The sequence below is a fragment of the Chrysochloris asiatica genome, unplaced genomic scaffold (assembly GCF_000296735.1).
Source record: "Chrysochloris asiatica unplaced genomic scaffold, ChrAsi1.0 scaffold00003, whole genome shotgun sequence".
NCBI lineage: Eukaryota > Metazoa > Chordata > Mammalia > Afrosoricida > Chrysochloridae > Chrysochloris > Chrysochloris asiatica.
This window is the reverse complement of record NW_006408521.1, coordinates 47,820,067-47,844,419: the sequence shown is the minus strand read 5'-3', so window position 1 is coordinate 47,844,419 and position 24,353 is coordinate 47,820,067. Positions and strand designations below refer to the sequence as shown.

Here is a 24,353-nt window from a genome sequence, read left to right as displayed (position 1 = left end):
GGCGTCTGTGGCCGCTCCGATCTTTCCCCCACGTGGTCTCACCCAAGATGGCGGCTCCTGGAGCAGCCGAGTGTCCCGGACTAGAAAGCAATAGATTTCTTGCTTCTGCCACAAACTCCCCCAGCTGTGAGCCTTCCAACCTTCTAAGTATTCCTTTATATGTGGTTCAGAGTTCTGGGAGCATCCCCTGTGCCTGCTTGGTTGAGTATTCTGTGTTGTTGTTGGCAGAGCTCCTTTATTGCACTTCCACCTGATCCGCCATCTTGTTTGTTCTCTCAAGAATGCTTTTAATTTTGTGGTTCAAAAGATACAAAAGGCAATGTCTGCCTTGAAGATCTCAGGCAGGTAGATAGAAAATGCATAACAAATGGTCCTAACCAGCGGTGCAGTTAGTACAAATGGAGGTAGAAGTAGCGTGAGATTAAATGGGTAAGGTCAGGCAGTGTAGACATCATGGAAAACAAAGTCTCAGTGGATCAGTGAAAAGACAGAACAAGACTTTAGGAATGGGAATTCAAGTGAGAGAGATGAAAATGAGTGTGTTAGGTACCGCCTGGGGAGCCAGTCTGCCTCTACCAGCAAAGATTGGAGGTGGTGATGGAGGTGGGTCCTTATAACAAGGAGCTTAGCATAACCAGAGTAAGCAGTTTGCTGTTGAATTCTGTGAACAGCATGAAGACTCTCACATAGGAGTTCTGATGATGCAAATGCCATTTTAGGAGACGTCACCACAGTGGCCTTGCTCTGGCTGACACAGTGTGGGTCCCAAGAGGAAGAGATGCCCGTGAAGTCACATTAGAACATTGGTGAGGCTACATCCTACATCGCTAAGTCTGAGGGGAGATCAGAACAAAACCCTTTTGCAGAAAAAGTCATTTTAATTCCATAGCTTCCGTTGTAAGTGCCATTAAATGAGTTCTGACTCAGCGACCTCGTACCACCGAACTTGCCATTAACAGTCCAATGCTTACCGTACTTTACCACAGTAGGACCCATATAGTTGATAGTGGTGGTAGTGTGCTATAGTGACCCTGTGTAGGGTTTCCAATGTTATAAATCTTTATGGGAGTAGAAAGCCTCATCTTTCTCCCACAGAGCAGCTGGTGTATTCTAGCTGCTGACATTATAGTTTGCAGCCCACCAGTAAGGCAGTCTGCCACCAGGGGTCCGTGTGTAGTTTATGTTGTTGATTGCTGTTGAATTGGTTCCCACTAATAGCAGCCCTCTATAGGATTTCCTGGTATGGTACTGCAGGATAATGCGCTGGACCAGGTCAGTGTGAGCTGTAAGGTTGGCCATTCAGACCCACCAGCCGCTCCTTGGAAACCCTATCCAGGGTTGCTGTGAGTCAGAACCAACTCAATAGCACTTAACAACAACGTAGGGTTGGTAGGTTCGAACTGCTGACCTTGGGGTTAGCAGCCCAACACATAACCCACTATGCCACTAGGGCTTCTCTGTTTTAAGCTTGTTGTTGTTGTTAAATGCTGTCGAGTCAGTTCCAACTCATAGTAACCTTGTATAGGGTTTCCAAGAAGCAGTTTGTGGGTTTGAACCAGCAACTTTGTGGTTAGTAATCCAGTGCTTATCCTACAGCGCTACACCAGGACTCCCATTTTAAGCCTTGTTGTCAGTTCCGACTCAGTGATCTTGTGTAGGGTTTCCAATGTGTGGCTGGTGGGCGTTGAACCACTGACTTTGTGGTTCAAACTGACCTTGTGGTCCAATGCTTAGCATACAGATCTGCACCAGGACTCTGGTTTAAGCCAAGCAGGATGAAAAAAACTGCACAATCCCCTGATAGGACTTCATATACCTTACTTATTTGGTCCCGTCCCCAGAGAGGTACCATGCACCTTGTATGTATTATTAGCAAGTTGTCCAGTCCCTTTGGGGGTCACAAGTACGTGTTTGCATAGGCCCACCAGATCTTTGTGTGTGAGTCACAGAGACTATGATGAGAAGAGCTGTATAAAGTGCTTCACCACACTGCAGTAGGAAACAATGGGAACATTCTTGTGGCATAAGAAATTTGTAGATAGACTTTTTAAATCAGTGAATTGTTGTTGTTGTTTTAAAGAGGTCTTATGCAGAAGAACTGTCTAATGAAATACATTATTTGATTTCTTGACTGGTGTTTCCATGAGTGTTGATGGTTGATTGGAGTAAAATGAAGTCTTTTCCCAAAATAAATGGAGAAAAATCCTCAATCTTTTCTCCATTTATGTGGATGTTATTTATTGGTCCAGGGGTGAGGATTTTTGATTTCTTAACATTGAGAGCATGGTCTTTGATCTTCATCAGTAAATATTTTAAGTCCTCTTCGCTTTAAGCAAGCGGGATTCTATCATCTGCACATTGCAGGTTGTTAATGAGTCGTCTTCCTCCAACGCTGGTGCCACATTTTTCTTCATATAATCCAGTTTCTGGAATTATTTGCTCAGCATACAGATTGAATAAGTATGGTGAAAGAATACAATCCTGGTGCATACTTTTCCTATTTTAAAACCATTCGATGTTCCCTTGTTCTGTTTGAACAACTGTCTCTTGGTCTACGTACAAGTTCCTCATGAGCAGTGTTGTCCATAGCTTGTCATGATCCACACAATCGAAAGCCTTTGTGGAAAAATGAAAGTAGAAGGTTATGGAATTATGTACATCTGTTTTTATTGTTGTTTATGGGAGGGCAAGAGAGTGAATTCTTAAACGAACAGTGTATTCTCTTCTAGAAAAACATTTATAATTTTAGTGGGCCATGTTCTATTCAGAACAATAGGATAGTCCAACACCATTTCCCAGCCAGAGTGGCACTTTCCACAAAGATTTAGAAGGAAAACATTCTTTTTATATCAAGAGGAACATAATTATGGAGTAAAATGTGAGAATCCACCTAAGTTTTTTAATGATCGCATGAAGTGGCAAAGGAATGTCATCCTTGTGGCTGGATCTCTTCTTCCTGTCTCTCAGGGGTATTGCAGAGGAAGAACTTTGAGAAGCTGAGTTTTAAAGGAATGGTGAATTTTTGGAAAATCCGCAAGACTGTGTTTGGGAACTTTTGAATTCTTTAATTGACTCTCTTTAAAATGATTCTTTATTTCTCTACCAGGAGAAATATGCTTTGATTTCTGAGATGTTTTTCAATTCTCAAATGTTAATTTCAATTCTCAAATGTTCCTAATAGCAAAGCCTCTAGGACTGAATTGACTGGCCAGTCTCGTCGGTGTCGCTGACCACAATTGTTAATTGTCTTGCCTATGAGATCTCATAAAAGATATCCTGTGAGAATATTAATAAGTAAATTACTGTTAATCCCTGTGGACTTGTATGTATTAGGTTCTGTTTTGTCATGCAGGTGTTTTGTGTGCATGCCCAGTCTCAAGAGAGGTAATGTAGTATTTTAATCTATAATACCATTAATTTGACATGGGACTGAGCTCTTAGCTTTTTCTAAATACAAAGGGAGAAAAAACAAAACAATATTGAGTTTCACCTTGCTTCTTAAAGGCCCATTTGCATGTGTGATAAACATAATTGAAGCATGCTCCGGGTACTGTTTACTAGGAACTCTCTCTGTAGGCACTGCATCTGATAAAGGCACAGCATTGGATAAGGCTTTTGAAAAGAGACTCATTAAAGAACTTTTTTTTTTTTTTTTTAAATATAGCATGTCATCTCTATGGAATAAACAACTTTTTCAGGATTTATCAGAATAATCACAAATTTATCTGTATTTTGGCCAAATTTCTAAACTTTTGATATACTGGATGACTTGACTAGTTGAAGTTCACCAGTTTAGAAACTTGTTGTGCCCTGGTGTCACTTCTGACTAGGGAATGTGTTGTGTCCAGCACTGCCTCGTCCTGCTCCACACTCCCAGTCGTTGCTATGGTTGCTCCCACTCTTGCAGCCTCTGTGTCAGTCCACCTAGTGAAAGTCTTCCTCTTTTTCACTGACCCTCTACTCTGCCAACCCTGCTGTCCTTCTCCAGGGACTGGTCCTCCCTGAGAGCATATCCAAACCATGGGAGTTGAGGTTTTGCCATCCTTACTCCTAAGGAGTATTCTGACTGTACTTCTAAAACAGATTTCATTCTTCCGGCAGTCCATGGCCAAAAGAACTGTACTTTTTCAGCATTGTATTTTTGCTAGCACCATAATTCAAATGTATCCAATCTTCTCTGGTCTTGTTTACGCATTGTCCACCTTCCACATGCATATGATGGTGGTGGTAGTGGTGGTGATGGTTGTGTGCCTTCGAGCCACGTGCATATCAGGTGATTGAAAATACCATGGCCCAGTCGGGTGTACCTTAGTCCTCAAAGTGACATACTTTTCAACAATTTAAAAAGATCTTGTGCAGCAGATCCGTGCAGTGTAGTACGTCATCTAATTGCTTCGCTGCTGCTTCTATGAATTTTGATTACGGACGCACATAAAATGACGTTCTTCACAATTTCAGTCTTTTCTCTGTTTATCATGATGTTGCTCACTGGTCCAAGTGTAAGGATTTTTGTTTTCTTTATGTTAAGGTGTAATCCACACTGAAGGTGCTAGTCTCTGGTCTTTGTCAATAAAAGCTTCAAGTCCTGTTTGCTTTCAGTAAGCAATGTCATGTTGTCTGTATAAATTACTGAGTCTTCCTTTTAGTCCGGAGGCTGCGCCTTTTAATGATCCAGCTTCTCAGATAATTTGCTCTCCATATAGATTAAATAAGTATGGTGAAAGAATACAACTGGACACACACCGTTCCTGATTTTAACCAGTCAGTATCCCCTTGTTCTGTTGTTCTGTTCAAACAACTGCTTTTTCTTTTTCTTTCAAGTTTTGTGAATAGAGTGATAGATTACATGAGCGAACATCCGTTTACACTCCTCATTTCATTGCAGTGATTACAGTCTACTCTGTGCAGTATCATTCAACAGTGTTTGCTTCTGTTCTTTTGTTTTTGTTTTTGTGGTGGGGCTGTACACAAAACCACTCAGGAATATATAATCATTTAAACAACCAAAGGACACATTCTGCAAGCCTGCCTCCTAGCTGCCAGCACACAGCCTTTCTCTTTCTATGAATCTAGAGTCCTCAGCTACTCCCTCTCCCCATGTCGTCATCTTTGCCTCCATCTCTGGTGTCGCTGCTTCTCTGGATTGGGTCCCACATTCCACTCATGCTCTTCTCCCTTGATGGCCCTAGTGTCCTCTGTTCCTGGACTGTAAGATTAAATACTCCTCCCCTTTTGTCAAACAGCTGCTTCTTGATCTATGTACAGGTTCTGCATGAAGTATAATGGAGTGTTTTGGAATCTCTGCTTTTCACAATAGTATCCATAATTTGTTACAATTTCTACAATCGAATGTCTTTATGTAGTTAATAAAAGTATGTAGTTGCTTAAATTTTTATTTACACTTATAAATATTGGAATAATGCTACTTGTTTTAAAAAGAGCCAGCATATCATGGCTATGTGGGCACCATCCTATCTTAGATATAAGGAACTTTTATGATTTAGAAAAACGGTTTCCTGTGTCTTTGAAGACCTGATATATTGTTGTTAAATATGTATTGCACTACCAGTGATTTACTTGGCTAACTATTAGTCCAATCTGTGATAGACACTGGTTGTCAGAATACTCGGGGTACTTTGTACAGTTGTACATCTTACGTGTCCCAGGTGATGTGCCTGATTTGAGGACTTGGCAGGTTGAGGAGAGTGCCCCTCTCTTCAGGTGGCTTCTGGCAGAAGTGGGGGAGAGGGGTTAAGAGAGCGATACAGTAACCATTTGAATAGCACTTTATCGTATGAAACATGCTCCTATTTCTCTCTCTCAATTCTTCTTTAACCCTGCCTATTTGAAATACGAGGTAGCATTTCTATTTCTTAAATCACAACAAAACCCACTGTGGTCATTAGGAGGTGAGTAGTAAGTCCAGAAAGGTAAATTGGGTCAAATCTAGTTGGCTTTGAATACCAGTCTAAGAAATGTGGTCCTCCTTCAGGAGGAAGCTGGAGCTCTGAAGTTTTCTGAGAGATGAGTGACGAGGTGGTCTTGGTGTGCCGGCTGGGATAGGTCAACAAGGCTAGCAGAGTCTGACACAGAGGCTGCTGCAGTAATCCAGCTGGTGATCGGCAAGACAGCAGTGAAAATGGACAGCCAGGGAACAGAGATCCGAGGTTGAAAGCTGATTGTGGAGAATCTGGCAGCTTGCTTAGGAGGCGTGCAGGCTGAAGACTAGAGTCAGGCTTGTCTCAGATGCTGTACCTCGGGTGACCAGGAGGCCAGTGGTACCAGAGGTGGCACATCAGAGCTAATCTCAAAGACAAAATGACGGTTGTCTGGGAACGTGGTAACTTTGAGGTACCGATGGGCTGCCCAGTCTAAGAGTTTCACAGGCCTCTAGAAAGTGCTGCAAAGGACAGAGAGATTGTGACTGAACTGTCGGTCATCTGTCCATGGACTGGCGTGTGCTGAAGTAGTAGAAGTGGATGAAATCACTCGGGTCGAATAGAGAAAGGGGTGTGTCATCACACCTTGGGAAACACCCAGTGATTCCCACCTAGGGGTGAGCGGAGGAAACTGCAGGAAAAAGACAAATGGGGAAAATGTAGGAGTTCATTTAGGTTACTAGATAGACACAAGAGAGAGATTTGAAAAGAAAGCAATATTGTGATGAAATGGAGCTGAGAAGCTAAGGACATTGAAGTTAATTGCCTGCGGGAATACTAGCCTTGTTGTTTGTTGTTAATTGCCATTGCGTCAGTTTCGACTCAGAGCAACCTGGTACAGGGTTCCCAAGGAGTACTTGGTGGGTTTGACTCACCGACCTTGCGGTTAGCAGTCCAGTGCTTATCCTGAAAGAAGCAATGACTGTTGTGCTGGGGTCTGTTTCAGATGACAGAAACTGAGAGAGTTTGAGTAACAGAATTGACAGGGGTGACTTAACAACAACAACAACAACAACAACAACTAGTTAGAGATTAGCAAGATGGTTCACATGGTGGAAAGTCCATGAAGCACTAGGCTGTCATTATTTAGGGAAGGAGGGCTGAGCAAGTGCAGATGCATTGGGGGGATAGTGGGACCCACTCATGGCAGTGGGAGAGTGGAGACTGTAAAGGTGAGATTTACCAGAGGCGATTTTGATGGTTTAAGATCTTAGAAGTCACAATGAGGAGCTGTCTCCTACCTTATCAGTTACTGTTCCTTTGGAAACATGTTCAGAGAAAGTCCATTTCTGAAAAATGTATGGTAAGCGGTAAGGCAGTATGCAAATAAGAGGTGGTGTTATTCAAACCGAGGAACCCTGGTGGTGCAGTGATTCAGTGCTCAGCTGCAAATGGAATGGTCAGGTGTTTGAATCCACTGACGTCTCTGTCAGAACGATGTGGCAGTCTGCTTCCAAACAGATAGCAGCCTTGGAAATCCCATGGCCTTGCGGGGCTGCTTTGGAGTTGAAATCTACTCAACAGCAATGGAGTAGTATTCAAACCAGAGTCACCGTAAGAAGCAATGGCATTTTCAAACCACAGAAGCAATCCCTCTTTAATAACAGAACTCCATAAGTACTGGACTGCTAACCGCAAGGTCTGTAGTTCAAACCCCTCAGCTGCTCCTGGGAAATCCTATACAGGGCCGCTATGAGTCGGAAGTGACTTGACAGCATTTAACAGCCACAAACAACAACAAATGGAATCAAATTGTGAACATAGAGTTGCTGCTGGTGGCGAGCAGTGAATGACTGTTCCCAAAGTGGAAGATGGTGCATTATGAGAAGAAAAAGAATGCATTAGACTAGTAGTTATGGAACCTAAGCCAGAGCTTGGAAGGAAAGGGAGAGTCTAGGTGTAATACATGTAACTTATGATACATTGTTCTTCTTTGGTTGTTCTTCTAATAGAGAAGTAGAATGTTGTTGTTGTTGTTGTTAAGTGCCATTGAGATGGTTCTGACTCATAGGGACCCCCCCATAGAAGGTTTCTGAGGATCAGCTAGTGAGTTTGAAATGCTGACCTTGCGATTTAAACCGACTTTGTGGTCCAGCGCATTATCCTACAGTGCCATACAGAACTAGAATGGACCACTTAAAATGAAGGGACTGGTTCATTTCATGGCATTCAGACAGTCTTGTATCCATTTGTCTCAGAGGAACCCAGTGGCCCTCTCAAAAGGAGCAGTTGAAGAGAGCTAAATGGCGAGACTGCTTACAGTCATGGGCCAGGGTTAAGGACACCGAGGACCGAGTAGTGTAGCATAGGGACCAGCACTGTGTGCATGTGAAGGGCCAGCTGTTGTTACAGCTGGGGACTGTAGGTGGAGCTGCTGCTCACACTGCAGCTGACAGGAAGGGAGAGAAGAGGGGGCAGGAGAATCAATGGCATGCCTGCCCCCAGTCTCCCATAGGTGCCTCCCAGTGGGCAAGGGAGTCCTGGTGAAGCACTCCACAGGTCAGCTTCCTGAGGGCAGGCAGGGGCAGAGTGGAACACAAGGGACAAACACAGTAGTGAGCATAGTTCTCAAATCCGTTCCTTTCCAGCCATTAGTGTAGGGCTTTAAGACAATGAGGGAGAGGCCTTTCCTTAGTCCTTTGGGGTTGGAAGACTCCTCGGGGACTTGTGCTGGATTCCAGTTCTGAACTCTGGGTATGATTTACAGTTAGGGCCCTTTTGTAGCTGCAGCACAACTTAGGGCTGAAGAACTTTGAGGATGGTTCACAGCTGCCTGTCCTTGAGTCCCTACTCTGCTTGACTTGGCTGTGGCAGCTTCCTTATCGGTAAATGGGCATAAAAATAGTCCCTGCCTTGCAGAGTTGTGGGCTCAGTAGGTTAGCCCTCAGGCAGCTCACCACAGGGTCTGCAGTTCGAACCCACCAGATGCCCCACGGGAGAAAGAGGAGGCTGTCTGCTCCCGTAAAGATCGGCAGTTTCCGAATCCCTCAGGAGCAGTTCTCTTCGGTCCTGTAGTCTCTGGAAGACAGAATCGACTTCATGGCAGTGGTTTGGTTTTGGATTATTCCGGGGCTTTACTGCATTTGTATGTAGATGTACCTGGTGCCGTGGCTCCAGTTAAGTGTCATTATGACCGGAGCTCGTCTTGTCCCAGGCCCTGGCTTTTCCATAATAAGATCGTTCTTGTGTCTGAAATCTCAGGAGACATTTTTATTCAGGGCATGTCACAGTTGTCCGTGTAGCTTCCTCCCCACTGCACTTGTCACAGAGTGAAGGCCTGTTTGTCTGCAGCCTGCCCTCCTCTCAACGCACAGGTGAAACAAGCATCAAGAGAATGCTCCCCTTTGAAAAGAACTAACGGCAGAAGTGCATTTGAGATCATCTGTAGCCATTTTCCATATGCAATAAGGAATGGAATCTTGTTGGAAACGTTAGCCCCTTTGCTCCTCATCATACCCCCCTCACTCCCTGCGCCACCCCCACAGACAGGGCAGGACACCTCCAGGAGTTTGCAAATAACTTGAAATTACTTCTTACATATAAGATGAGTCAAGTTGTCCAGTCTGTACCTAGTTTTGTAATTTGACTAGGAGTGAAATTTGGAAAAAGATAGGGAAATGTTTTAATACACTAATAATATTTGCTTTTAAATTTCCGTAAAGGAAGGTCAGGGGTGGTTATGTGACATCTTATTAGAAAATTTTTTCACACAGCTCATTGGCTTGGTCTTTGTGTATTCGTATTCCTGAGTACTTTAAATAGATCTTTTTATCTTTTGTGTTTGATTTTAATGTGTTTACAAGCATTATATATATTTATATATATATATATATTTTTTTTCACTCTGAATAATCTTTTCCCCAAAGAATGTGTATGTGTTTTTCAAGGAGAACAGAAAGGAAAAGAAAAAAACAACGAAACACAAAAAAACAAAAACTAACGTCAGTCTTTGCCAATTGCCCCAGCAGTTACTGAGTGGTCTGTTTTTAGCACTTTATAAAGATTGGTGTCCTTTTATGACTTACTATATATAGAAAATTAGTCCTTTGCATAAATGAAGGATAATTTCAAATGATCACAATTTTAATTATTTCTTTATATATCAATATAAGGGAGCTTCTAAAAGTTTATGGAGAAATTCCATTCTTTTGATTCCATTTTTCTACAAAATTTTTGAAGTCTCCCGGTAAGTGATGTTATAGAAGATATTATAATGGTTCTCAGAAATATGATCCTTGAGTATTACTAATTTATTTATTTTTTTTAGTTTTCTTGGAAAACGTCAACATTTGTTTCTAAAAGATCCAAGCTTTTAATTGAAAGCGTCAGAATGTTAAGGAAGAACATTTTGTCAGCTTAAAATATATTTTTAAAATTTTTATTATTATATTTTGTCAGCTTTAAAGTTACTTTGCAATTTCTCTACCACCCCCAAATTTCAGTTCTGATTTTTCAAACAAAATCTTTGAAATTCTACAGTGTATAGAAATTGTATGGGCTTTTTCCGTGTGCGCGTGTCTCTGTTTATTTGACACCTGATTAAGAGCACCATTCTTCCTTTGCCTGTCAGCAGCTCAGCTGGGCAGTGCGACGGGTTTATTCAGTATCTTGTCTGACACGAGGGCGGCCGGCCGGAGAGAAAGATAGCACAAATTGGTGCCACACTCCGGTAAATAGAGACATTTTCGTTTTCACCAAGCTAATTCACTCCAGTTCAGTTAACTCTTTCTCCCTCCTATAAGGACAGCTCCAAAAAGGCAGTCATGAATGACTGAGTTCATCAGAATTTGACACGTCAATGTGTAAGTAAAAAGCAGGCCACGAGGGAGGGATTTTTTGCCTTTAGATTGTAGACAATACCCCATCCAAGAGCCGGCTCCCTCGGCTCCACACTGGAGAACCAGCACGGCACGGGGGAGGCCGAGGGAGTCTCGGCTCACTTTGATAAACAGGTGTCTTGGGACTCGCCACACCAGGTCCTTGTTCCTCCTACAGTTGTGACCTTTTTCTTAAAAGTTGGCAGACGGTTTTTCTTCTGGTCATTGAGCTTCTTTTTCATTCCAAAGCCCTTGGGCAAGACGGATTGTTAGTTTCATCACTTCATTTCACAAGATCTTGGTCACAGAGATCTGTTCTTTAAAAAGCCCTATTACCATAAGTATAATGATATTCCTATTCATTTATTAGTTCTTTCTGAGACACGCACAGACATTTGCACCATTGTTGTATTGCTTAGTATTCAAGGACAGAATGGGATGAGGGAGGTGCCACGTAAGATTTTTGAGAGAAGATGAGCCAATTGCTCTATGGACCGGGTCTGAGATTCTCATCTTTCTCATCAAAACCTTCAGGAACTCCTTCCCATCATCTGACCTCGGGTGTGGCTCTTGGGGGCTGCAGTAAATGCTCCTGCCTAGCAGTGGGAGACCCGACCACATGTTTGGAAACTTATTTCTCAGGTCTGACAAGTGTATCATTCATGTAATTTTTCAGTCCTACATCTTCCATGAATCAGGCCTTCAGTTGACCAGTTGCAGCAATAGTGATGGTGGTGGTAGTGTTGTGCCATGGAGTCAGTTCCGACTCTTAGCAGCCCTGTATAGAGTTTCCGAGGCCTCATCTTTCTCCCGTGAAACCGCTGGTAGTTTCGAACTAGCTAGCCTTTAGGTTAGCAGCCCCATTTGTAACCACTTCGCTACCAGAGCTCCTTAAATGATGTGATAGGACGTTTGTTTTCCACGTGCGGTCTGAAAACTGGAATACCAAGACTGCGGGTTCTTTCTCCCCAGCGTTGTGATGTTTCCTTTCTTGTTAACCTATGTGTGCGAGGCTGTCAGCCATCACTAAGCAGATCCATAGCAAAGAGCTGGGCAAAGGCCGGGTGTAACGTTAGGAGGAAAGCCTCCAGAGCCAGACAGCTCCAGTTACCGACTGTGGAATGGTGGGACGTGTTTCCATATTTAAAAAAAAAAGCTGATAATAATACCTACTTTATGGGGCTGTGAGGTTTAAATGAGTTCATGTTGGTAAAGTGCTTAGAACAATGCCAGGTAGAAAATGAGTCTTGTGTAAATGTTTATTAAATGAACTAATTTATTGAGCATCCTCTGTCTGCTAAATGTAGTCTTTTGCGTTGTTAACTTAATTCATCTTCTCAGCAGTTTTCAGTGAGGCAGTTGCTGTTCCCATTTCACAGATAAGGGGACCCAGACACAAAGTGAATCCTATGCAGTGAAAGTCAAGTGCCTTGCTCATGGCCATACAGAAAGCATAAAGGCAGAACCAACTTGTAACCATCACGGTGCGCCGTCAGACCCAAATGTAAATCATTCTGACCTTGAGACTCCCCTAGTCAGACAGAGACAGGTGGAGCAGAATGTTTTTCTTGACATATTAGAATAACACCGCACTCTGAGATACTGGGGCAAGGAGGAAATAATCCCACTGGACTCTTATGTTGGCGACCTTGGGTAGGATCAGAGGGGATGGAGACCACACATGGGAACAGCTGCTGCCAATACACACCCAACTGAGTACTATCTGGTGGGATTGTGTTTTTGTTTTTAGCGCTTAAGCTTCTCTTTTGCTGGGCTCTTTTTGAAAACAACAACAAAAAAAACCACCCTGTTTTTATTGTGAATTGATGATTCAGAGCAGATCATCAACTTAACATTCAGCGAATCCTATACTTTGCTTCTTTACAATGGTTGCAATCCCCTCTGTGCATCAATAGTTCCAACAGTCTTTACGACTCTGATTCCTTTAACGATTGCCTTCCTCCCTGTGTCTCCCACTGCCTACCTTCTTTCCTCTGCTAACCTCTCCCTTCCCATCACCCATGTTAGCATGTGTCTACCCTCTGGCGCTTGAATCATTTTCTCTCCCAGCCTCTCCGTAACCATCACTGTTGGTTTCTTTTATTGAAAAAACTTTTCTTCACTTTTTACAACATTGTATTGATCTCCTACAATATTTGTCCTTTTGTGATTGACTCATTTCACTCAGCGTAATGTTCTCAGGTCCACCTATGTTATGAGGTAGGTGTCAGATTCAGCATTGCGTAGTAGTCCATTGTGTTTACAGATTTGTTTAAGCATTTTTGTGTTGGTGAGCGTTTAGGCTGTCTCCATCCCTTGTAGACAGCGTATTGAAGGATCCTGCTTTGTTATCAATTCTGCTCCGACTCTTGACTGGTGCGTTTAATCCATTTACATTCAGTGTAATCATTAATAGGTATGAATTGATTGCTGCCTCTTGAGGCTTTGCTGGTGTGGGGTTACAGAACATCATAAAGACAGACACAGAAAGGGTGAAAATGTGTCAACCACCTAGGCCTGTAACCGGTATGTTGTAGATACTTAAAATGTGAGTACGTCATCTCTGTCTTGTCATACAACTCTACCGAAATGCTCAGTTTATCCACAGGAGTTCTTGATGGAAAAGTTCTGCAACCAGTTCTGAAAACTAGTACTACAAATGTTAGTCAGAATCCGTGAAACGTGGGATACGTGGGAAATTCTCTTGCATTGGTTGAGCCGTGGATGTATGAATGCCTATAGACGTGCAGCCTGGGAGGTTCGGCTGCACTAATACGAGGTGGCTTCACAACGTTTGTGGAAAATGCAGTTAAAGGATAATGGACTTTTTGAAGCCTCCTCATAGATCTAGATATTAGAGCTACTGTCCACATTTTTTTGTGCAAGCCCTCGAAAAAAATTTTAAGTGATTTTCTTAGATCTTTAAAGGATTTCAACAATCTTGTATTCACAATCTATTTTAGAAATGCATTGATAATGAAACATATTTTACAGTTGTGTTTCATTGTTTTGAAAAGGTTTCTAGGGCAGTTGTTGAGGTTCTGGTGGTAAAAATTAAACTTGAATAGCAATGATGAAATATTTACTCATCGAATGGCTTTGATGTTTAGCTTCTTTTGGGTTGCAACTCCCTTCCTAATGGACCTGTTTCAAAGAAGAAAATGATTACAGCTTTCAGCTGTGGTGTTTTCGTATTGTCTGCATGGAGGAAATGTGTTTTGTTTTGGTCAGTTTGGTGGTATTTAAATTTTGAAGGCTGTTTAAAAATCATATCACTGACATAAATGGTTCATATACTCTGAATTCCTACTTAGTGATAGGCTAATGAATTAAAGTTCATTTTTCTAATACTTGTAGCATTTTTAAATGGTTGCTTTAACTCTTATTCTCTAGTCTTTCCAACCTCAATTTATTTCATTTTCCACAGTTTTCTTTTAGAAGGTCTAAGGTAAGTGTGTGTGTATGTGTGTGTGTGTAAAAATGAACCATATTGAACATACACAGATTAATTTGTTAAAATATCTCAAAATTGCTTATATTTAAATACGTTTTAGAAAATACATATCTAGATGTGTAGCTCTTATAATCTGAAGGATTTACCTTTAAAATGTGTCATTAAGAATATTGAGTTAATGTTTTCCTTTTACATTTTGGATTAATAATCACTCATGTGAATCATTTGGAAATTGTTATTTTAATGCTGATTTAAAAGGCTCTGTTTTTATGTGATTCTTCCCACATGTACTATGTTACACTTTTAACATTTATGTTTGTCTTTTTCTTTTGTTCTTTTTTAAACTCAGTTTTCATATGAATCCAACAAGCAATGAAGACCTCAGGAAAATACTGGTAAGTTCCTGAAGAGGATTAGAGAGTTAGCAAAGAGCCCAGTTGGTCTTCTCTGTGGCACACATCTGTAAAATGCCTAAGTCTTCTTGATAATACTTTAATGATCCAAGTATTTTAGTTTAGCCTGGTAGATCTGAGACAAAGAAGGAAAGCACACACTGCCTTGATATATGACAAGCGCTGTCTACATTATATGCGATGGTGCAAGCAAACATGATAGTTAGAATTGAGGCCAGTTTAGAACATATACACACACATGTGTGTATATTTACAACATATACACACATCGCAGGAGAATGATGAAGGTTTCTGCTCCTTTGAAGGTTTAGAGCCTTGAAAAATCCTGTATGGGGTCACTATGAGTCAGAACCTACTCAACAGCACTTAACAACAACAACAACAACAATATGTAAAACTGAGTTTTAAAAAGAACAATATGTATTGTTTGTCGATTTTCAAAAAATCAGTGTGAAAGCATTACAGTCTTGAAATCAGAGCATGTGGGGAAGGCTAAGGCTTCATGTTGTTGTTGCTGTAGTTGTGTTTGTTACAAGGCAGAAGAAGTCTGCTTGTTAGCATTCAGCAATAGGAAAAGCATCCTGGCTGTAGACCCTGCTAACCAGGAAAGTACCTGATAAGAACCTATAGGGCATTTATCTTCCCACTCAGGACTACACCCAACATGCTAACAGGTTCGGGAAGGCAGCTAATACCATCACCAGCAACACAGTGACCCCGCTAACTCTACTCGACTATTTTACACGGATTTTGATTTCACTGCTGTTTGCAATCCTGTGTTAGCTCTCTCTTCAGAGTTCTGTGGTATCTGCAGTCAACTCTCAATATATTGAACCTAGAGAATAAGTTAGTTTACAAAAACCTGGACAAGTGTTCTTGGTAGGAGACTGAATTCTCCACTGAATGGCAGCATTTCCAAGAGGCTGGTAGTTGCTTTGTGAACCATCTGTCCTTAAGGTGTGTGATCCAGATGTTTGATAAGAATTATTTTAAGCGATAACATATCACAATTTTCCATGATGTGATATGCCTGGCAGAGCCCCTGATGGTGGCAGGGGTCGTTTTATAAACGACTGTCAGTGTAGTTACTTGTCTTTAGAACTGTAGAGAGCCGTAGAGAAGCAGATGACTTTGTACTCTGTTTTTGCTGTTTTATGTAAATGATTTGTAAGTTTTGATGTTTCATAAATACTCATAAAGGATTCAAGTCCTTTTAATATGGCAGTCTGGCAAGAAACGTCAGGATATATGAAGTCAGCCTTTGATCAGATAGTAAAATGCATTCTATCAGGCAGTTACTTAATCTCAAACAAAATACAACATCAAAAAAATGGATTTAATGTGTAGCTATTGTTTATCAAGTAACCTTAATTATAATTTCTATCTGCTTGTAAATGTACTTCTCCAAATCTTGTCATTTATTGCTGCAAAAGCATCCTTAGCATTCTTTAAAGAAATAAAATGTGAAAATTGTTTTAGTTAAAGGATTTAAAGGTGATAAGAGAATCCTTGATGTGTGATTACTTTTCTCTGGCATTCTAACTGTTCTAAATGACAGCCCAAGGATTCCTAGGTGCTGTGAATTTACTGCAAGATACAAGTAAGAGTAGACCGCTCATCCCAAGCTGACCATTTTGGAGGAAAAGTATTTGAATCATTTTTATGTTGAAGATGATAAGATGTTTGAAGTAATTTACATTAAGCTCTCCAGTAATAACCATCCCCAAGTTATTTTTTCCCTCCTTCTGGACGCAGTATTTTGTAATTAAGTTTGTATGTCGTGTATGCCAGTGCCAACACCTGTCCCTGAAAGCGCCGTGTTTAAACAGGAGCAGTAGCCAGTTGAAAGGGCAGTGTGAGCTCTTTAAGGCCTAATTAAGAACTGAAAGGGAGATGAAGGGAGTGGGACAAAAGATGTGAAAGTAGCTGGGATGATATTCCCAGAGCAAAGTTCCTCATTAGGACAATAATGAGATGATCAGAGAATGCCAAGCCTTCATCTTATCTCTCTCCTCTAGCTGCCTGGGACGTCCGTTAGTACTTCACCAATATTTGGTTACCAGGACAACCTTTCTTTAATCTTCAGTTATTTTGAGTCCTGGTAATTTTCCTTTGTTTTAATTTAAATATTGTAAAAAATACATGTGTGTGTGTGTGTGTGTGTGTGTGTGTGTGTGAGATATATACATTTCCCAGTTTAAAAGGCTAGCCTATGAGTAAGATACGAAATAGTTCACTAGTAATTCTCAAATTCTTTTTCCTGATTTCAAATTCTGATTAGAAAATGTACTGCCACACTTAATTATTCTCTTGCTCAGTCCCGTTTTTTGTTTTGTTTTGTTTTTTTTAATATCTGCATATGGAAATTTTTACCAGACGCTGGGTAGGAATGAAAAAGGATTGGTTGTGGAAGGGGAAGAGAGAACGTTTTACATTCGATTTTAAAAGAAGAAAACATCTTTAAAACACATGTGCTGCCTCTATGGAGCACTGTAGGAAAAATAGTGAGAATTTAGGAGTCCCGTGGTAGGTTGCATTCAAGTGTTTACCCATTTGGTAGTTGTTTAATTTTAGAAGATTTCCCAAAAATAGTATTAAGAGAATCTTCACACACAAAAAACCCCAATGTGTATTTATTTGCCTGAACCTTTTCATCACTAAGTAGAATAATATTTGTAACCAGTAAGTCCTTCAATTTTCTAAAATAATATTGGTTGATATTAATTTTTATTATTTTATTTGGATGATGTCCACAAACAGAAGGATATGAGTTTAATGAGTCTATCCACTCATTTTAGAATCGTCTATATGAAAGTAGAAGGCTTGCCTGACTCCCTAATATGGGATAAGATCTGGAGCATGAGGCTGTTGTTCATTATTTCATCGTCTTCTCCCCAATACGGTTGATGGTACATGTGCTTCTAAGATGTTTTCTTGCCCAGAGACTTGATGCAGAAAATTTCACATGAAAACACAAATGGAACAATTATTGAAAAGACCAGAAATGTGTTTCCAGCAAATCTGCCTGTATGTTAGTATTAGATGTTGTGAGGGTAGCATAAGGCAAATACTGGACCAGTATATTCGAAAGTCTTGCTCTAACATGCTGAACACTCTTCTGAAACAGTACTTGATTGTGGGGAGAGAGTACATAAATTGTTAGATTGATGTAATACCATGGCACTAATTTGAACTATTTATGTCAAAATACGAGGCTTGTGGCATTCCTTTTATCCTTCTTGGGAAAAAACACACAAAACAAACAACAGAAAAAAGAAGTACATAATCCGGTCGCCCTGGTATAATGTTGTATATAAGGGTACAAGTGAATTGTTGACTGTATATCATCACTTAATTAGTTTGGAGATGTCAGTTCATATTTGGATAATTTGATTAAGATTACAGAGACTGGAGCAGATGCTATTATTATGTTAAATTAAGGGTAAAAAAAACAACAGTCAACTAATCATTAATGAATCCCATTTAGTTTAAATTCACTAATCCCTGCAATTCTCACAAGAACTCCTATTTCTCAGGAAATCTTTTATTAGACTACATTGGTTGGGTTTTATTACTTTTAAAAATGCTGCTCAGAAAAATCACTCTGGAAATGTTTGAATCGAAAGGGACCGTGAACAACATCTCATCTATCAGATAAGGAAAGTGATATCTAGAATATAAGATATGTCTCAATTCTGTGCAAAAGTACTTAGTTTAGAATACATTTTCTATTGTAAACTTAAAAAATACATCTTTTCATGGAAATGGGCTTAGCATGTTGATTTGTAGAGATGGAGTTGCTGTTGTTATGCGCCGTGGAGTCGGTTCCGACTCATAGCGACCCTGTACAGGGTTTCCAAGGCAGTAAATCTTTACGGGAGCAGAAAGCCTCATCTTTCTCCTGCGGAACAGCTGGTAGTTTCGAATTACTGACCTTGAGGTTTGCAGCCCGATTCGTAACCACTACGCTACCAGAGATGGAGTTAGGACATTTTTAATATGCTACCTGACTAAATTGCTTGTGTCCAGTTAAACAAACTAGGAAAAGTTGTGGGCGTGTGTGTAGACTTACTCTTATTTAAAATACAAAGATTCAGTGATCAGAGGGAGAAGACATACAAAGTTACCCGACACTGTCTTTAGAATTGTTCTTCAATTATTTTGGAGTAATATTCTGAAAAAGGTTTAGGGGGCAAAAGTACTCAGAAAATTAAATCGGTTCCTGGTTTTCAGTGCTAACCTAAGTTGTTTGAAATATTATGTACAGAATTTAAATACATGTCTCTGCAGTTTCTCTGTATTCCTTTTGTTACTCTACTTGGGGCTCCTCGTCATTCTTCTCTTGAGCTTAGTCGTCCTAAAACTAATCATCTTAGCCCCCGATTTATCTTACCCATTGGTGCCATTTTAATTGTCCGAGACTAAAGCTCTCATCATATCACTGCCCTGTTTAGAAACCTCCAATGACTTCCTATTTCCTATAGTCAAAGGCCTCAAAGTTCTTAATAAGAGCATTCCACAGCCTTGATGACCTCTCACCATTCTACCACTGCAGCCTAGTCTTGGCTCCCTCACTGGTCCTTTTATTTTCCATCCGTGCCCCTGATTACCTGCTATTGACGGCTGTGCCTTGAGCCTTCTTCCTTCTTTGAAAAACCGGAACTGCCCATTCTCCATCTCTGCCTGACAAAATCTGTGAAGAGCTGGTACAAAACAATCTTTATTAAACCCGAGAGATTCTGTCAATTGAAGAAATATTTTCAATCCTGAGTTTTTCCCTTTATTCTGGAGAGAAAATTGCGTGTGTGCTTCAGTGACTCAGGCATCAAGTTGCTCTCTGAACTCTCGCTTCTGGTTCTGTGGCACTGGCCAAGTCGGACTGCCCCACGGAGGCGTCAGAAGTTCAACTTGGGCTTTTCTGAGGGAAACTGCTAGACAAACCACAGCTAAAGTAGATTCTGAAAATGAGTGAAGACAACTGTGATCCCTTACCAACAAAAAGAGAAAGAAAGCTCTTTTATATTTTCCACGCTGTTCCAATTCATAGCGATGGATAGATATTAATTAGACTTTGAATGCAAGAAAACCGATTTCCTCAGTTTTCGTGTGTTTTCTGTAAAGCCAAACGGAACTGTTTTTAAACAAAAGTGATACAAATCATGTCAAATTGTAGCGTTTAGCGATAGGACTATATATATTGTTTTAAGTGCCACCAAGTCGATTCCATCTCATAGCGACCCGGTATAGATTCCTGAGGCTTTAAGTCTTTGAGGGAGTAGAACGCCTCATCTTATCCCATGGAGTGGCTGGTAGGCTCGAACTGCAAACCTTGTTGATTCACAGTCCAGTGCTTATTATATGGAGCCATCACGTTCCCAGGACTATGTATGAAAAGGCATAAAATTGCTACCTTATATGGGAACATTATATTTTATATAATCATAAATCAGTACATATTGTATGTATAGTATTTATATTTCCATTTTCCCACAAACTTTTTGAAGCCCCCCCCCCCCCTTTGTATAATAAAAGATGAGGTTACAGCGACTTTTTGATTTTCTTTCTGAGAAATATTCTTTATCCTTGACTTAATATTTAGGTTGCCTTTGTAGTGAAAATAAATTAATGCCTTTTTCTTCCTTTTTAGGGGCTTATATTTATACTTTTGTCTAAAAAGAATTTTTATCAATAAAATAAGGTTACACAGTAAGTAAATAAGTGATATGGGAAAGAATGCAAATATATAAATCCTAAATGTTAACATGGTTTCATTTGACCTCTGAGCTTCCTGACAACCAAAGCAAAAAGGGAAATCAGTTAAGTTAGCTAGTAGTACAAGAAGGAGGCAATAGGTCAGTTAACCTCTTCTTAAGGAGTCCTGTTGTGGTACTGCGGGTTCGTGCACTGGATTGCAAGGTCAGTCTGAACCAGTTAGGAGCCCTGGTGTGACACTGGGTACTGAACTGCAAGGTCAGCTTGAATCACAAGGTCATTGGTTCCAATTTATCAGCTGCTCCTTGGAATCCCTATATAGGTAACTAGGAGTCAGAACTGACTTGATGGCACTTAACAGAAGTTAAGTTAAGCCTCCGATGGGGCGTCTTAGAAGGTACTCACTGAATTGGTTCTGAATTCCTTCAACGTTTCATAACAAGTTACAGAAACAGATTTGATATTGGATGCCTCCTGTAACAGTCTTCAATAAAAAGGCAAAGACTAAGCATTAAACCACAATACAATGGAAGTTCCATGAGTATATAGTTTTTTATAGCTTTTGATAGTTTAATTCTTAGAGACCTTTTGTTTTAATCAGTGTTTATTAAACTTTATTGCAGAACACATTTTAATTTAGTCTTGGATTATATGATTGATCTTTGTTTTTGTCAAAGGGAGGTTTAGGGCGTGGAAGAAGGTGGTGGGGGTGGGGGTGCTTATGTGCCGTGGGGTCGGTTCTGATTCACAGCAACCCTGCATGAGGCTGTAAATCCTTACGTGAGCAGAACGCCTCATCTTTCTCCTGTGGAACTGCTGGTCCTTTGGAACTGCTGACCCTGAGGTTAGCAGCCCGACTCATAACCACTAAGGGGGAGCTGAGAAGAATGTAGGATTATAACCAAAGCTCTGGTGCCTCTGCCCTAGTCCTTGCCTCAGAACTGACTAAGCTAATCAGTGAACTCTCTTCGTTCTAGCCAAGCCCAGAGACAAATGTGATTCAGAGTTTGAAACACCAGATGTTGATTTTCAGAGTAATCCTTAACGTTTGTTCATGGCCCTGCTTCTGCTAAAGTGACAGTCTCCATTTTGTTCTAGGATAGCAACCCTTTTGATGCTACGGCAGGGTATCGTGGCCTGACTCACGAGGAGATTCTGCAGGAGCTAGTGAGGCACAAAGAGCTCCTGAGGAGGAGAGACACCCACATCCGGGAACTCGAGGACTACATCGACAACCTCCTCGTACGGGTCATGGAAGAGACCCCCAGTATCCTCAGAGTGCCCTATGAGCCATCCAGGAAGGCTGGCAAATTCTCCGATAGTTAGGAAACCCGTTGACCTGCTTGTCTGTTACAACAGGATCAAAGGAGTAAGGAGAGAGGGTGAAAGGAAACCTTGGCCACCAGAGGTGATAAAATCAGGTTTCTTTGCACACTTTCCTGTTTCAATGAGAAGAAATGGCTTCACCTGGAAGTAGTAGCAAGGACGGTCAAAAGAGTGACCTCTGAAGTGACTTAAATAATTTAAACTTTAGAGTAAAAATGGACCAGATTCTCTAATAAGCAGTTTCAAAGGATTCACTTAGGTGCCAGCCCACAAATCTACCAGAGGCCTAGAACTATCTTCAGAAGTACATGACTTCACTCCTCAGGAATGGATGTCTCATGGAGCAGAATCGAGATTGTAGTTGGTTTCTCAGAATTCAATTTTAGGCATTTAGCTGTAGGAATACTGCTCATTAGAAACACTACTTAAAAAGAAAACCCGACATCTTTTATATACATAGATAAGCACATGAATCTATGTCCACGTATCTCTGTATGTAAAGTACATGCATATACCTCCTATATAATGTGCTTTGAGAACATTAAAAAAACAAAACAAAACTGGTGACCTCTAAGGTTGGGATACCAGTTCCTTGATTAACAAATGTATGTGTGATCTGTGGGTGCGGAGCAAAGTGTCATTGCTAATGATGTTTGTACTGAAATTACTATTGACCACATGAAGCTTGGTGTCACAGTGAGCTGCTCTGTGTTGTCCCAGCATCTGGGTTTTGCTCTTCAGCTGACAGTCATGACCCACAGTCTTTTCTTAAAGAATGGCAGATTTTGGGGAACCTATGTCATTCATTTTACCACGACAGCATGTAATCTCTTGGAATTAATTTTTATTATTATTTAATCCTAGTGTCTTGAGTTTTGTTTAAGCTCTAAGCAAAAGATAAGCTAATGTCATTTGTTTTTAGAGAGAGTGCATGCCGTTCAGTCACTAGCAAAGACAAGATTTGCAAGTTATGTCGGGAGACAAGTTTGGGGAGGAAATGTATGTAGGTAATCATTTGATGCCCGCTCACCCAAAGCAGTGGGCAAACTCTGGGAATGAAGAATTAGGCTTGGTTTCGAGTTAGGTAAATTATGGAACAGATGGTTGCCTGTGGGTCTGGAACCAAAGTAAAAGCTCCTGAAGGACCAGGGAGATTTTAGGGCCGATTGGTTTCTAGCCGCCATCACACATGACTCTTCCGCTGGCTTTTAAGAATCGATTTATCACAAAATTAGCTCCTTTTTTTTCCCCTTTGAAATCCATTCCCTCAAAAATGTTGGCTACTTCCATGAAATTACCTTGGTAATATTTGTGCAAAATTCATCTGAAAACGAATGGTATCAAAATGTTCCTAATCATGGGGAGCGTATGTCTCCTCCTTAACAATCAGAGCTGCTGATCCCAACACGCTGAGAGAGTGGCTGTGTCTTTGTCCGTTTAAAACGAAAACTTTGATCTACTTCTGGAGGCTTACAGACAGCCCCGATTTATTTACTACTTTTTCTTTAATGAACTGTGTTTTTTCTATTATTTATCCCTATTTAGGCCTTCTAGGACATAAAATTAAAGGCAGATAAAATAATTTTGCTTATTTTAGTTTTTTGAATCAGATAATACTGGGCCAAACCTATATCCATAAGCTAAAATCCCTTGATACATTTTTTTTTTTTAGTATTTTTATGGTTGATATGAATACACAATTTTGAAATTCTAAAATAATTTTCCTAATTACAAAAATTGAATAATGTTCTAAAATTAAGAAATAGGGAAAGAAAAATAGCTTTTGACCAGTTTTTCCTTTTTATGTACAATTAAAATTCTATAATTAACCTCAAAAGCTAGTGCCGGATTTTAGTTTCTCCTTTGAGGTTTTAGTAAATACTGGTTTTTCACATGGTGCCATTTTTCAGTAACTTTATTAAATATTACAAAAGTCTTGGCACTTGACTTTTCCGTTGCTAGTATAATTGAGGTGCATATATACATTTTTTAATTTAAAAAAAAAATCCATGCATTTTCAGTATTATGACATACCTGCAGATTCTTTGATATCCTGTGGCCAAATTTGCTCTTTATGAGTCAAGATGCTAGTGTTGTATTTGAGGTTGTTTTGTACAGAGCTCATTCAAAAAGTGTGTTTCAAGTTCTGTTCTTTGTATGAGGAAGTTCCTGTTGAAAGAGTGATTCTTTGCCTGAATGAAAGACTATTAAGCAGTACATTTATCTCTAAGGAGTGATTTGGCTATAACCGAATCAACATTTTTCATCTTTAAATCTGAGACAGCATTGTATTGAAAACGGAATCTACATTTGTCATTGTCTGAAATTTTTCCATTCCAGTATTTATGAATTTTTACTTATGACCTAGTGTAGAGCTCATTAGGTATTTTCATAATCAGCCAATTAAATAAACTAAAAACAGAAAGTAAAAGTGAGTTCCCATGTAAACCTATCCACGTTTTCTGTGTTTAGGTAGAAGTGCAAGAAGAGCAGTTTGAATAACTGGTGTTATAGAAACATGGCCAAAAAGATGACTTTCGTTTATTTTTCCAAAACGTAACTTTTAAGTATTCTAAGGCTGTATTTGGTTAGTAGCTTACAAGTGGGAACAAAACGTATGTACTCCTTTAATAACACACAGCACAGTGGACACAAACATTCTTTTGTCTTTACGTTTCAGATAGTGCATACA

At 40.3% G+C, this 24,353-nt stretch overlaps 1 protein-coding gene across 1 annotated transcript in view; it reads left to right on the top strand.

Moving 5' to 3' along the window:
• Positions 1 to 21,668, top strand: part of RAB11FIP2 (RAB11 family interacting protein 2 (class I)) — a 54,964-nt gene extending 33,296 nt beyond the window's left edge. The window contains exons 4-5 of the mRNA XM_006831396.1: positions 14,560 to 14,605; positions 21,434 to 21,668. Coding sequence (XP_006831459.1) covers positions 14,560 to 14,605; positions 21,434 to 21,661 — 274 coding nt within the window. The 3' untranslated portion in view covers positions 21,662 to 21,668. The remainder of the gene's footprint in view (positions 1 to 14,559; positions 14,606 to 21,433) is intronic.
• Positions 21,669 to 24,353: the final 2,685 nt, after the last annotated feature.